Source organism: Myotis brandtii, unplaced genomic scaffold (assembly GCF_000412655.1).
Source record: "Myotis brandtii unplaced genomic scaffold, ASM41265v1 scaffold112, whole genome shotgun sequence".
NCBI classification, from domain to species: Eukaryota; Metazoa; Chordata; class Mammalia; order Chiroptera; family Vespertilionidae; genus Myotis; species Myotis brandtii.
The window spans coordinates 6,764,701-6,779,420 of NW_005353838.1; the positions used below are offsets into that span (position 1 = coordinate 6,764,701).

Below are 14,720 nucleotides of genomic sequence, written 5' to 3' on the forward strand. Positions count from 1 at the left end.
TTTTGCTTCTGAAACTTATTTCTGGAGCCCATGCAGCGCAGTTGGCTCACTTCTTCCACAGCTCACTTCTAATGCCATGATTTTTTAAAAATCCTCATTCGAGGATATTTTTCCATTGACTTTTAGGGAGAGTGGGAGAGAGAGAAAAAGACAGAGAGAAGCATCAATGTGAGAGAAACACATCGATTGGCTGCCTCCTGCATGAGCCTGGAGGGCCTGGGCCGGGGAGGAGACTGCAACCAAGGTACATGTTCTTGACTGGAATCAAACCCAGGTCCCTTTGGTCCGCAGGCCGATGCTCTATCCACTGAGCCGTTTTGCTGGTAACAGCTGCACCAGTGTGGATTGGGGGTCATCCTGTGTGGCACTATACACAGCACTGCAGGCAAGGAAGGGGTTTGACCCCTGGCTCTGCTCCTTTTAGCTGGGTGATTTGGGCCACTTAATAATACTCATTAAACTTAATCAGCGGGATTGCTACTATTTATTGAACTCACCCTCTATTCTGTCTATATTGATGGCTACTATAATCAAATACATATTTACATGTATAAATTCATTTCATCCTCTTAGCAGGCCTGAGAGGTAGAAAATGTTTTGGTCTCCATTTGACGTAGGAAAAAACCTGAGACCCAGAGGTTAAGCTCCTTTCCCAAGGTCACCTGGGCAGGGGCAGCCGGGGTTGTTCTTCCTCTGTCCCTCCTGCTCCCCACACCACAGGGTTCCTGGGAGAATAAAATGGGGTAACCTCAGTCAAGTGCTGCGCCTCACCTTTGCAGGCTACCCCTGGCCAGGCCTGCACTCAGCACCCCAGCCTGGCAGGCACTTCCTTGCTTCTGAGGAGAGCTCAGAGGAGGGCAAGGCCTGCAAGCCGCTGCTCTCTGCTGCTCCTCTTTGCTTTATCGTCTCCTGGCTGCAATCTTCCCTTCTAAGCCAGCTGGGTGGGGCCTGCCCACAGCTTTTTACTGTAATCGCTACATATTTACAATACCGGCCTCTCCCTCTGAGCTAAGCAGAAAGAAATGTACTGGACTCACTTTTGTCTTTTATCTCCCACCCTGCACTGGGTCTGAACCAAAAAAAAAAAAAAATTTGGTAAACATGAGAAGAATCAATGATGAAGTAAATGTGTGCATGGATAAAAAGTGGATGGGTGGATGGATGAACGGATGGATGGATGGAATAACAAGGAACGAACACATTTTTGTTCTGAGGATTTCGAACGTGTTTGACATACTATGACTCAAGCAGAGTGAAAAAGAACATTAACCAGATCACTGTTCTAACCAGATGTTCAGAGGCTGAAGAAGAACGGGAAGAAAACAGCCCTTCACCCTGCATCGCGCTCTGTCTGCATTCGTAGTCATGCGTTGGCGGTCTCCAACTCTACGTTCTCACTCGACATGGGAAGCTGAGAAGGAAACAACTGACATTCCCGATAAAGTGGAGACCTATTACCTGCATGGAATAAACTGATGGTGTAATAACACGGACAAGTGAGCCGGAGGCAGGGTCCTCAATGACAACGAGCAGCTGTGGAGTGTGAGCAGCACTGAAAGGGACCAGATGCGATGACCACCACCCTTCAGCGCTGGGAAAGCAGCTCCTTCGGGGAAACGACGTGGAGGACCAAATAGGCTCCAAGACAGACAGTCTCTGTCATGACAACATAAGGACAAAATGTCATTGACACTCAATTTATTAGATTTCCGACCCTTATCTTTTTTCTTCTCTTCTAAATTTGGCAATGGAAGGGTAATATTCATTAATGAGTGCGTTTTTTTTAAAGTAAAAGTGTCTAATTACGGGATAAGAAGAAATTATTTTGCTGGAGAGTATAGAACAGCCTTGAGGCTGGGAATGGCACCCTCAGACACTGCTGTTTAATTTATAAGCTATTTATCTCCTCCCTTACACCTGGCAGAAACAATTAGCACTTGGTAATTTGTTGATCTTATCAGGCCTTCGGATTTGTTATCTTAGTTGCCGCCAACATAAAGGCTATGTAAAATAAACAATTTAGAAAGAGCCTGCTATTAAAGCAGGCTTATTTAACTGGGTTTGAATTTATTTTAGTCTGGTGGGGTCTTTGCATTTTGGTGTCACTTCTAAATCAATATATTAATTTTCCAGGGGATTTAACATGCTCCCAGAGCCTCTGCTCTCACAGTGGGGGTCAGGGTGCTCTTCAAAAGTGCCGCCCGCCGGCCCTTCAGAAAGCAGTACTTGTAGAAGCAGTGCAGTGGCACAGGTGCAATCTGGTAAGAAATCTCCAAAAAGCCATCAAGAGCAGCGACCTCCCCCCACGCGCCCCCAGCAGCCTGGTTACTCCAGGCAACTGGGATTCCCTCAGCTCCCCCGCCCCTCACTTGGCAATTTCGCCCCAGAAAGGCAGATGAGTCTGCAGGTGGATGGTCACCAGACCTGAGCCGGAGGCCATCCCGTGGCACCTCCTTGGCACCCCGCAGGCTCCTCCACAGGCGTCCTGGGAAGCCACCTCCGGAGGTCCCTGAACTGTGCCCTACAACACTGCGCCCGGGGTCAGACAGGTGTGATGGAGTGAAAGGTGCTTTTAGACATGAGCTTGTTCACCCAGCTCTCCCAGTTTCACACTTTCTTCCCAAGTAAGCAGATGGAGGGTGCTGGTCTCTTTTAGGACAGAAAACAGAACCGCCAATCACTGGCTTTTGTTATTCAAACCTAAATCCTTAGGAGAATTCGGCAGATTCTCAAGCAAAGTCTGGATGAACAGAGGGATTTAGCCCAGCAGGGAAAGGTTCTGAGGTGGGGAGAGGAGTGGAGTGGAAGGCAGGAGGGATGGAGAGGAGGAGGGGCAGGAGGGGGAGGAGGAGGAACTGGGAAGGGAAGGAGATCTGGCAGAGAAGGGGAGGAAGGGAGGGAGCCGTGTCTACGCGGTTATGTGGAGCCCAAGGAGGAGGCAAAGGAAACTGTCCAAGGCTGCCTGGACCAGGGTTTCAATTCAGAAGCTTTCAGGCATCGGCAGACTGGGTGCAACAGCCTGAGAGTCCATAGGAAGTGATGCGGACAGAGGCGCTGGGGAGAGGTGCACTCATGCACCAAAAGGTTGCTGGTTGGACTCCCGGTCACATGCCGGGTTGTGGGCTTGATCCCCAGTAGGGGCTGTGCAAGAAGCAGCCAATCGATGTTTCTCTCTTTCCTTCTCCGTCTCTCTCTCTCTCTCTCAAAATAAATAAATAAATAAATAAATAACAAAAAATTAAATTAAAATATAAAAAGAAAAAAGAAAAAGACAGGGGCCTCATGGTAGCCAGCCTCCAGGACAGCCGCACTTGATTCCCGCCTCCTGGTACTCACGCCCTTGTGCAGGGCTGACCAATAGGAAACTTGGGGATAGATGTGTGACTTCGGAGGCTAGGTCCTAAAAGACATTGTGGCTTTCGCCTTGCCCTTTCTTGGATCACTCACGCTGGGCTAAGCCAGATGACGGCATGAAGACTCTTGAGTAGGTCTGTGGAGAAGTCCATGAGGTGAGAAACCAGAGTATCTATTTGCCAGCCATGAAAGGGTTGGATCTTTGAGGCATGTTCTCCAGCTCCACCCAAGGTGACTGCAACCCAGCTAAGCTGCTCCCAAATTTCTGGCCTGTAGGAACTGTGCTAGATAACAAATGTTCATTGTTATTTTAAGCTGTTAAATTTAGGGCAATTTGTTATAACTAACAGAGCACCTAATCTATGAGTTTTACATCTTAGCTGGGAAACAAAAAGGGATATAAGCATATACAAATATGTGAAATAAGCCAGAATGTGTATGTCAGATGCTAACTGTTACAAGTTCTGAGAAATGGGAAGGAAGGAAGAGGTTGTACAGTTGAAAAACAAGAGGCCCTATTTGGGACCCTTTCAAGGGGTCAATTTTGAAAGAAAAAGAGGCAGGAGCATGTTTTAGAATCTCTCCTTTTTGGAGAAATCAAATTTCTGAGAAGTTTATGCAAGTATTACTTGCAAAATGTGAAATTCACTTGCAAATCAAGAATATATCCTTTACAAAATTTTAAATTTAATTTATTGGGGTGGCATTGGACCATAAAATTATATAGGTTTCAGGTGTACAATTCCCCAGTACATCACCTGTATATTGTGTTGCGTGTTCACCCCAAGTCAAGTCTCCTTCCCTCGCCACTTATCCCCCTTCCCTCGTCTACCTCCCCCCACACCCCGACTCCTTTCCCTCTGGGAACCACCATACTGCTCTTTGTAAGGGTATATCTTTAGAACAACAAACGAGCCAACCTGCCTTTAGTAAAGTAACACAAAAACTTACTGATGCACACAGAAGTTGTTACCAGTTTGCTATCAATCACCACTTACGTTGGATGAGATATAACAGAATATTTACTTATAAGATTGGGTTTAAATTAAGGAATAAAAAGATTCAGTTCTTGATGAGCTGGTTTCCACACTGGAGAAATAAATGCATATAAACTGAAATAAAGGGAATGATTTCTATTTAGTTGGAAGGAATAAAGAAACAAATAAGAGCCCTTCAATCAACCAGAGAAAATTAGTGCCTCTTCCCAGCCTATTGTTTTCATTTTGCTTTGCTTTACTTATTATTTATTTTTTTTACTTTTAAGGAAGTTTAAAACCATAGTGGAAGTCATGATGCTGTGCAATGATGGCTGGGAAAAGCGCACTGGTATCTTTTCATTTTGTCTGATTCTCATTCAAGACATCAGTTTCAAATGGCATAAGAAGTTTGCTCAAATCAAATAGAAAATCAAAGCACATGAATTAAGCAGCTGGAAAAAAAAGTACTATAAATATAAAGTAAATGAACAAGTAGATAAAAAAGATACTCATCCTCACAATAATTAAATAAATGCAAACTAAACTACAAGGAGATGCAATTTAAAAAACCCCTATCAGATTGGCAAAGACTAAAACGTTTGATAATGCTCAGGAATAGGGAGTAAGGGGAGTCAGGAATATCACATGTGAGGGGGAAAGAATATAAATTGGTACAATTTTAAAAAGCAATTTGACACCTAGCAAAATATGTTAAGTGTACAAACCCTTTGACATAGTAGTTCCATTCCTAACGATATTTTTAAAATTTTTCATTTATTGATTTGAGAGAGAAACATTGTTGTTGTTCCACTAATTTATGCATTCATTGGTTGCTTCTTGTATGTGCCATAACTGGAAATTGAACCCTTAACCTTGGTGTATCAGGATGACACTCTAACCAACTGAGCTACCCAGCCAGGGCCCTAAGGATTTATCTATCCTACATGTGAATGTATAAGTACAAGTTCAAGGATATTCATTGCTCCTTGCTAGAAATAACAAAACAATTAGAAATAGCAATGTACACAATAGAGGGCTGACTAAATAAACAAATACATGATAAACATAGAGTGCTTGCTAATTTTGTGTCAGCACTGTTCTAAGAGTTCTCTGTATGTGAAATCGCGTGATCTGACACGAACCCTGAGACTTCATATGATTCTCTTCATATGATGCTACAGCCATCCAAAAGCACAGGGGTGGGTCCAGGCGTGCTGACACTGACTACTCCAAAAACACAAGGGATAAAAGGAATTTTCAGAACTGGCTATAGAGCACATTCTCATTTACGATAAAAAAAAATAGTAAAGAAAATGTCTAGAATGATAACCCAGAAAGAAACAGTTAATAGTGGGATCCTCCAAATTATTGGGACTGGTGAAGCCAGAGAAGGGATGAGACCTTTTCATATTTTACGTAATACCTTCTTTATTTTAAATTTCATCGATGGCCCTAGCTGGTTTGGCTCAGTGGATTGAGCCTGGGCCTGAGGACTGAAGGCTTCCAGGTTCAATTCCACTCAAGGGCACATGCCTGGGTTCCGGGCCCGATCCCCAGTAGGGGGCGTTTAGAGGAGGCAGCCGATCAATGATTCTCTCTCATCATTGTTGTTTCTCTCTCTCTCCCTCTCCCTTCCTCTCTGAAATCAATAAAAATATATTTAAAAAAAATTTCATCTCTGTATGTATGTATCTTTTTACCTACCTATCTACCTACAATGCATGTGTATATATTTTAGCCTGAAGTTAGACAAATGCAAAGGTTCAGGGCCCAGTTCCCAAGAATGTCTTTACATCTAACACCAACTGTAAGTATGGGGGTGTTCCCCAAATCACCACCAGATGTGATAAATTCTCTAGAAGGGCTCACAGAACCCACTGAGGACTTTCATATTCATGGTTACAATTTACTACAGGGAAAGGATATAGATTAAAACCAGCCAAAGGAAGAGATACGTGGGTGGGTCTGAGAGGGCTCCAGGCGTGAGGCTCCCCGTGTCCTTCCTGTGGAGTTGGGATGCATCACCCTCCTGGCATCTCTGTGTGACAGTGGGTGTGGAGTACTGCCAACCTGGGAAGCTCACCTGAGCACCAGTGTCCAGTGTTGTTAACAGGGTTTCATGATTCACTAATTGCCCACATGGTTGAGGCCTGAAAGCTGCCAGATACTACATGACCAAAAGCCCCACCCTAAATTACACTGGTCTTTCTGGAGAGACCAGTCCCCACCCTAAGAGCCAGTGTGGCCATCCTGTGCCCTAGCAAAGACAGTCCTATCAGGTGTGACGTTTTAATCCCAGAAGCCAGACCAGACCTCTCTTCAAGCAAGGCCAAATTTTTCACCACACATTTTCATAATTAAAACCTGGGATAGGAATGGCTAAGTGGCTGGTTTTCCATGTGTTCGTTGGTAAGTATAGTTTCTAAGTTGTGTTTTTATGTAAGAGGATGGATTGGCATGCAGATGGCCTGATGTGGCTTTTTGTTCTGTGTTTTCTTAGATTCTATATTTGTCTATTTGACATCCGTTAGTCACAGGGCCAAACTAATGGCCAAAGTTGTTTAACATCTCCTCTGTGACCAGCTTTTGTGGGTGTATGAAAATCTTATTACAGACCCTCCAACCAATCATGAGCCCATACCCCCACCCACCTCCTTCGTCTAATGCTTACCTGCCAAGCCAATATTCCTCAGCACACCACCAGAGACCACCCCTGCAGCCCAGAGCCTGCCGACATGATTCAAACAGCCCATCCTACGCTGTTCCCTGCCTTGCCTTGCCTGTGGAAAAACAGGGGAGGTTCTGGGCCATGCTTTCCCCTCACGATTTCTGCCTGCTAATCAACCTGGGGGTTCCCCCCGTGGCCCTGCGGTGTGGCATGCGCCCTTCTCTTGGGAAATGTAAATAGTAACAACATCCCCTCACTGGCATTAGCCTCTTTGCGTTGTCACTTAGTCACCTCCATCAATTAAAATCCTGTGGGTTTAATCCAGACGACTTTGAGACCCCTCCTCCATAGGCCTAGGTTTCAGGGGGGATAGAGTCCTCACTGTTGGCACAGGCCTGGCTCCGGCGTGCTTGGGCTCTGGAGTGCTTGTTGTTTCATAAACAAGTTTCACACTGGTGGTTGTGCTCCACTGATGCAGGAGATAAGTTAATGCATCTCGCCTGGAGCAATCAGGAATTTGAAAATAAGTTCGATAGCCCACTCATGGAACTGCTCATTGGCCTACAAATTCTGTGCAGACGGGAAGTACTTATTTCTAGCTTAGTCACTGTTTTGTCACTCTTTCTGCTCCTCTCTCCCACTGCCCCACCCAAACCCAGTTCATGAAATTAGCAAATGAGCTTGTATCCACCTTGGCCAACTTAAAAACTAAAACTCAGGATGAAGAGAAAGTTGTGCTTATTCCACTTAGGCTGGTTGCATGGTTTATTTTAGATTCTGAGCAAATGTTTATTTGTGACTGTTTTTGCTTATTACAAGATGTCAGGGACTTCCTGGAGCTGGTTTTAACTCAAACACCTTCATTGTTCTCTCAGGCAAAGATATGGAAAACCGAAAACCTGGTAAGCTGAAGGTGGACATTTGGTAGTTCTATAAATGACAATATTGTCATCTGCCAATTTGACTCAGCAGTCCCCAAAATGAGGTTTAGCCATATTCCTATATTTTCAGGGACACAAAGTATAAATATATGAATGGGTTGGGAAGGAGAAAAACTGTGATAAATGTATTAAAAACAAAACAAGTTTAAGCTTCTAGGAATAAAAATGGATAATATGCTGAAATCATAGACAAATAAGGTTAAGCAATGCCAAGCCATAAGAATGAAGAATCTTTGGGGTTTTACTAATGCGGGTGAGCTTTTAGAGCAATTAAACAACAACAACATAGTGACTGCTGGGTCAATAGCAGAGGCTGTTTATGATTGGTTTCCAATGACTCCCCAAGGCTGCCCCAATTAAGAACTCAAATTCTGAGCCAAAAAGGTTGAAAAACAATTTAAAGAAGAAAACTCTAAAATGGCTATTTGGGAATACTGTCATTCTTTTCTACAGATTAGCTATTGAAAAATCATTTTATTCCTATTATTCCACTTCACAAGGTGTTAGAAAACAAAAAGAATTAAAACATTTTGCTTTTACAATACTCTTGGATCTTCAACTCTATTTCACAAACTGTTAAGGAGCCATGGCTTAGCAGCCAAGCAGAAGGTGAGGAATTGTTTGGGTAGAGCCAGGATCGAGTGTCAGCTATAAATGCTCTTGAGCACAGTAAGTTCTGTGTATCTCACGTGTCTGGAGGCTTTTGGCTGCAAGTAACAGAAGATTTAACTAGAAGTGGCTTAAGCCATGAGGGCACTTAGTTCTTGCACACGAGCTTGAAGGGAGGCCGCTCCAGGATTGGCTAACAAGGATGCTTCTTTGCCCTTTTCCATAACTCCAAATAGTTATTAAACCTATTTTCAAATACAAAAGAAATGATGTCCAGGGAGCCCTGGAATTCACCATAAGTTTTCACAGCAGGAAGAAAAAGAGAGTGGCTATCTCTTCTAGCCCCCTCTTTGTAGTCAGGGAGAAATCTTTCCCCCAAAGCTCTGCCACGCCCCCTCCCCAGACCTCTTCACATTCCACAGGTCAGAGCTGGGTCACCTGCCTATCCCTATGCCTGGCAGAAGAGAAGAGAGATTACATGATGAGTTCAAACCAATAATGATTCATTTCCTGGAGCTGTGCACACTAACTCTTTGTGGAACCAAATTTTGTTAGCAAGGAAGAGGGGGTGAGCTGGGTATGTGAGATGGCTCTGGGTAAACTGTGAGCAGTGTTTGGAGGCCTTAGCAGGTGAAAGGTAAGACATCGTTTCCCAATGCCTGAGCTGGTCATTACTATTCAAAGGATGCAGAAAAAACGAAATGTCTTTCATTTGTTATATTGTTTAAATTGGGTAAATACTGCAAACCAGATCTCTTATGTGGCATTGTAGGAGTTAAGCCACAGGACAGGCTCCTTCTTGAGAAATAAAACTTGGCCAAATCTAACAGTTTTTCATTAAATCTATTTTCAAGTAAAAAAGAAATGTCTTGAGGTCCCTTGAATTCACCCCAAAATGACAGATACAGTGAGCCAAACGGCTGAAATCACTGTCTGACTTACTTCACTTAGCACAGTACCCTCAAGGTCCATCCATGCTGTTGGAAGAGGTAAGATTTCTTCCTTTTTTAAAGCCAAGTAATACTCCACTGTGTACACGTAGCAGCACTCTTTTATCCACTTGTCTACTGATGGGCACATAGGTTGCTTCCATAATTTGGCTGCAATGAACATGGGGGTGCATATATCCTTTCAAATTAGTGTTTTGCATTTCTTCACATATATTCCAAGCATAGGAGTCATTCTTAATTCCTCCCTTCCCTCCTCTCATCCAATCCATCAGTGTGTCTTCCTCCAGCAAGCAGATCCAATCAAGTTGCATCGCTCCATTTGTAGTTGTTCTAAGTTAAGAGTCAGTCTTATTGGTACTAACTACTATAACTGCTCTCTCCTGGCCATCCTCTAGTCCCATGGTCAGCAAACTGCGGCTCGTGAGCTACATGCGGCTCTTTGGCCCCTTGAGTGTGGCTCTTCCTAAGCCTTAGGAGTACCCTAATTAAGTTAATAACAATGTACCTACCTATATAGTTTAAGTTTAAAAAATTTGGCTCTCAAAAGAAATTTCAATCGTTGTACTGTTGATATTTGGCTCTGTTGACTAATGAGTTTGCCGATCACTGCTCTAGTCAATAAGCCCTACACTTTTTTTTTCCTTCTTAAAAACAAACCGGAAATGAGGATTTAGCATACACTTTTGACATTTAGCTTTAAATGAAAACACAACAAGTCTGAACAAAGTGAGGTTTTAATGAGATTTGTTGGAATCAGATGGGAATGAGATTTCAGTCTAAACTTCTTAGGAGGAAAGGTAAACCCCTAGATCCACATGTCTACCACAGCAGCCACTAAGCCACATATGGCTATTGAGTGGTGGAAATGTGGCTAGTTTGAATTGAGATGTACTGTAGGTGTAAAACACACTCCAGATTTTGAAGACAGTATGAAAGAAAAATATCTAAAAGATCTTAATAAGCTTTAAGTTGATTACATGTTCAAATATTAAAATTTGGATGAGTTAAAAATACATTAAGATGAATTGTTTCTTTAAAAAATGTGGCTGCTAGAAAAATTTATGTGCATACATGGCTCACATTACATTTCTATGGACAGTGCTGCCCTGGACAATAATGTGTGTCCGGTGCACTTCTCTGGCCTCTGATGTCCCCGTGTGCTGCTCCTAGGCTCTCTGCTCCTTCTGCCCTCTGTGCACTTTGCTTTTTCCTCACAGCTGGTTCTCACAATGAGGGGGTGCGGGGAGAGACTGGGTAAGATGGCAGAGGAGTCAAGATTCTAGGTGATCCTTAAAGATGTAAATAAGAGCATATGCCTCTCGTTTAAAACCTAGTGGCTATCCATTTAAGTTAGAATAAAATCCCAGCATTGTACCGTACATGCAAAGCCCTGCATAACCGAGAATCTTGTACTCATTACACTTTAGCCACCCCAGCCTCCTGTCTGTTCCTCAAAACACCAGGCTCTTTCCTGCCCCACAGCCTCTGCATTGCCCGTTCCTTCTGCCTGAGATGCTCCTACCCTACTTCCTTTGATGGCTGGATCCTTTTCACTCCTGAGTATAGGCCTTAACCACCATTTAATTATATACCAGGAACACCTTCTATGTAAATGAAAGAACTTGCATTCTAGTTTACAAATTAGGCCCTTTTAAGTTTGGGAAGTGTTCCACACAGCATCACCTGAGCTGAAAAAGAGCCCTGTCCCTAGACCTGCAAGGACCAGATCGGATGTGTGGTTTCAGAACTCTGAAGTGCAGCCTGCCAGGTCAAGTGAGGCCTCTCGTTTTTATATCTCCTGATTGCAACATGGGGCTTTTCAGTGAGACACTAATTACAAGTGGTTCCGGATATTCAGAGAATAAAGGCGATTCAGGAACTGTCAGTTTTTATAAGGGGCCCCATATCAGTTAGGAGACAAAAAAGTCACTCAAATTCTAACCCAGCTTTTAGTCTACCAGCAGGGTATTTTTACTAGCTTAAAGAGATGAGACCCATTTTCCCAGCTAAAGCAGTTTGCCATTAAACAATGAACATTTCTGAAGTACCTGCAAAATAAAAAAGAGCATAAGTGTACTGAAGTAGACTACTCAGAAAAATGTAAGACAGGAAAAGAAGGAATTTTCTGTCTCTGACTCTTTGGGGGACACAGTTCTCACAAAGGAGCTTTGAGAATACAATACAGAGACAACCAGGGATAAACATTAATCTGGATTTTAATGCCAAAAAGTTGATTAATCATGAGTAAGAAAACTTACTTCCCAAATGGACCTGGCAAATTACATGCAAACAGAAGCTTCACACAAAACTATGTTAATGAGGTAAAGTATCTGTATCTGTGTTCCTTTTTTGGTGGGAGGGGGTTCTGGTTCTGATGCCCAAAGTGCAAGTTACAGGGATAACATGATAAAACTAAACTCAATGATATCACACACCTTTTTCCAAGCTTTGGGCAAAAAGAAAGTATCTTTTTAATTAAAGATATGATTAAATGGAGCTAGATAGGTGAAAAAATATTCAATTATAATCCTAAAAATACAGATAATTATCACCAGTATTAAACATGAAGATATAGGCTACTCTCAGTTATCTGTGTGTAAAAGTTCTTGGAATTCTCAACTTTTGTAGGAAATACAATTTTGTACACATTTTTAGAATGTTGCAGAATCTCTAACCAAATTAAACATTTTAAGCATTTAATTTCAGCCCCTAACAAATGCAGTTACCTCAAAACTTACTTCTTTCTCTTAATGGTTCTGTTCTGCCATGTACAATTATCACATTAGAAGTTAGCAAAAGTAAAATTACACAATCGAAAAGGCCTTTAAATAAGATTTCAAACATATGTAAGTCTATGCAATTTACTTTGGAGAAGACTCGAAAGCAAAATATGTGATTTCTTCTTATACTAGTAAAATCCCTAGCAATCTACTAATCTATACATTCCTCCAATACAGAAATGTATGAAGTTTCACAGCAAACTTGGTCAACTGCAACTGTACCTGAGTTTCACTTATGTTTTATTTAGTTCTTAAAAAAAACTTTGCACTTAGTTTTAGTATTTCTCTGCTGCAGCTTATGAATTTTTATGTTTGCAAAAAAATATCTTGATATAGTTCCTCCTTATACATGGTTTTGCTTTCTGCAGTTTGTTACCTGTGGTCAACTGAAGTCCAAAAATATTAAATGAAAAATTCCAGTTTTAGCAATTAAGTTTTAAATTACATGCTGTTCTGAGTAGCATGATGAAATCTCATGCTGTCTCGCTCTGTCTGGTCCAAGACATGAATCATCCCTTCATCCAGTGTATCCACACTGTATATGCTACCTGCCCGTTAGTTATTTAGTAACTGTCTCAGTTATCAGATCGGTTATGAGAGACCATATTTACATAACTTTTATATTATAAATGTTCTATTTTACTATTGTTAATATCTTACTGTGCATGATTTATTAAGCTTTTTCATAGGTAAGTGTATACAGGAAAAAAATATAGCATAAGTTGGGTACTATCCTCAGTTACAGGCATCCACCAGAGTTCTTAGAACATATCCCCTGAGGATAAGGGGGGACTATTGCATTTGATTCTCAAAAAGAGCATACTCACTTAAGAGCTCCTATTACATTCATTACTCAACTAAATCCTCTTTAAACATCCTTTCTTATGTATAGCCGAAGCTCCTTTAAAATCACTTTTCTTGCCTTTTGTGCTATGTTGTTTCAATGTTAAGTTTAAGTGTGTGTTTTCATATTTCCTCATCTTTAATGTGACAAAGTAATACAGTAGAATAAAGGGCTAACCTAGGTATGACTGCATTCCACTGAAATGGTCCTATAATCACAGAGAACAAAAGGGCATGGATGGGGACAAGGGAGGTCTTGCAGGAGTGTTAATGTGGGAGAGAAAGGGAGGGTTCAGGGATGAGAGACTCTAAGACTATCCTCATTAGAGAAGAAGGCCAAGTGCCAATTGGTCTCCAAAGAACTAATTCATCATTATTTTCTTTCAGAATTTTCTATTACGATTTTAGAAAGGGCTTAACTTATACATACTAAAATTTCAACTGGTCTAAAATATTTTGATAGCAAGTATGAAAACAGGCTCTTTTTATTTTCAAGGTCTGATCTTTTTAGTAATAAACTTTTACACTCACTACGAAATTAAAGAAAAATATAACCCACCAAAGACACGAATTAGTTGTTTGCACAATAATTTCATAATTTCAAAGGAAAGATTACACTCTCTTCAATATGATCAGAACAACAATAACAAAAAATCCCTTACTTTCGAAGCAGATTTTTTCCAGCATTATTTTCTTTTTGGTCACAGTCACCTATGTTATATCCTTTGTAGCATCATTGCTATCATCCTTCAATAAATGTCCATCTACAAATTAATTAACTTTCTTGAGACAAATCCTTGGTATACTTTTCTTCTGATTCCCATGAAAGACTCACTTTTAAGATACAATTGCAGCTGCCCCACACTGCCAGTTACTGTGTCGCACACACAGTAATCAGCAACCACCAGGTGCCGTATCGCATTCAGCACACCACAGTCAGTCAATACAGACATCCCCAAACACACCAAGGCTGGTTTTGTCAAATGTTTTATTGAGTGTAGACATCTGGAGTACTGTAAAACATGCATTATCTGTAGATTCAAAAAGGAGCAAGCCACATTGTCCTCACTGTCAAATGTGTCAGGCTTGGCATACATGATGGAGATTAATGAAGTATCATGAGAGTAATATGGTTCCTGAAAAGCTTCCACAATTTGGAGTAGGGTCTTAATCACGTGAAAAGCAAAGCTGTTCACATTAGAGAACTTGCATTTCATTGGAGGTACACAGTATTTTAATTTTAAAACAAATAAAAATAATTCTGTTTGTAGAAGATTCCCATCCCCCAACTTTGTGTGTCCCTTCAGTTTTCAGAAATTTTAATTAAAAAAAAATCATATGCTTTTTGAAAATCGTATGTTTATCTGAGCAATAACTAAAATTTATTTTTTCTTTGGTTGCTGAGGTGTATTAAATTTGAAGAAGATAATATCTCCATCTTCAACAATATAATTTCTGCCTTGTTGTCTGTACTTTCCAGCAGCCTACAAATAGAAAATATAGAAGAAATGGGTTATTGTACAACTAAATGCATAAAGCATAAGGTAAATGGTAGGAACAGATGCAAAAAGTATTATACTCTTAGGTCATATATATTA

General features: G+C 41.4%; 1 protein-coding gene across 1 annotated transcript in view; it reads right to left on the minus strand.

Annotated features, from left to right (window-relative positions):
• Positions 1-14,093: 14,093 nt before the first annotated feature.
• OLA1 (Obg-like ATPase 1) overlaps positions 14,094-14,720 on the minus strand; it is a 159,842-nt gene continuing 159,215 nt past the window's right edge. The window contains exon 10 of the mRNA XM_014546033.1: positions 14,094-14,606. Coding sequence (XP_014401519.1) covers positions 14,505-14,606 — 102 coding nt within the window. The 3' untranslated portion in view covers positions 14,094-14,504. The remainder of the gene's footprint in view (positions 14,607-14,720) is intronic.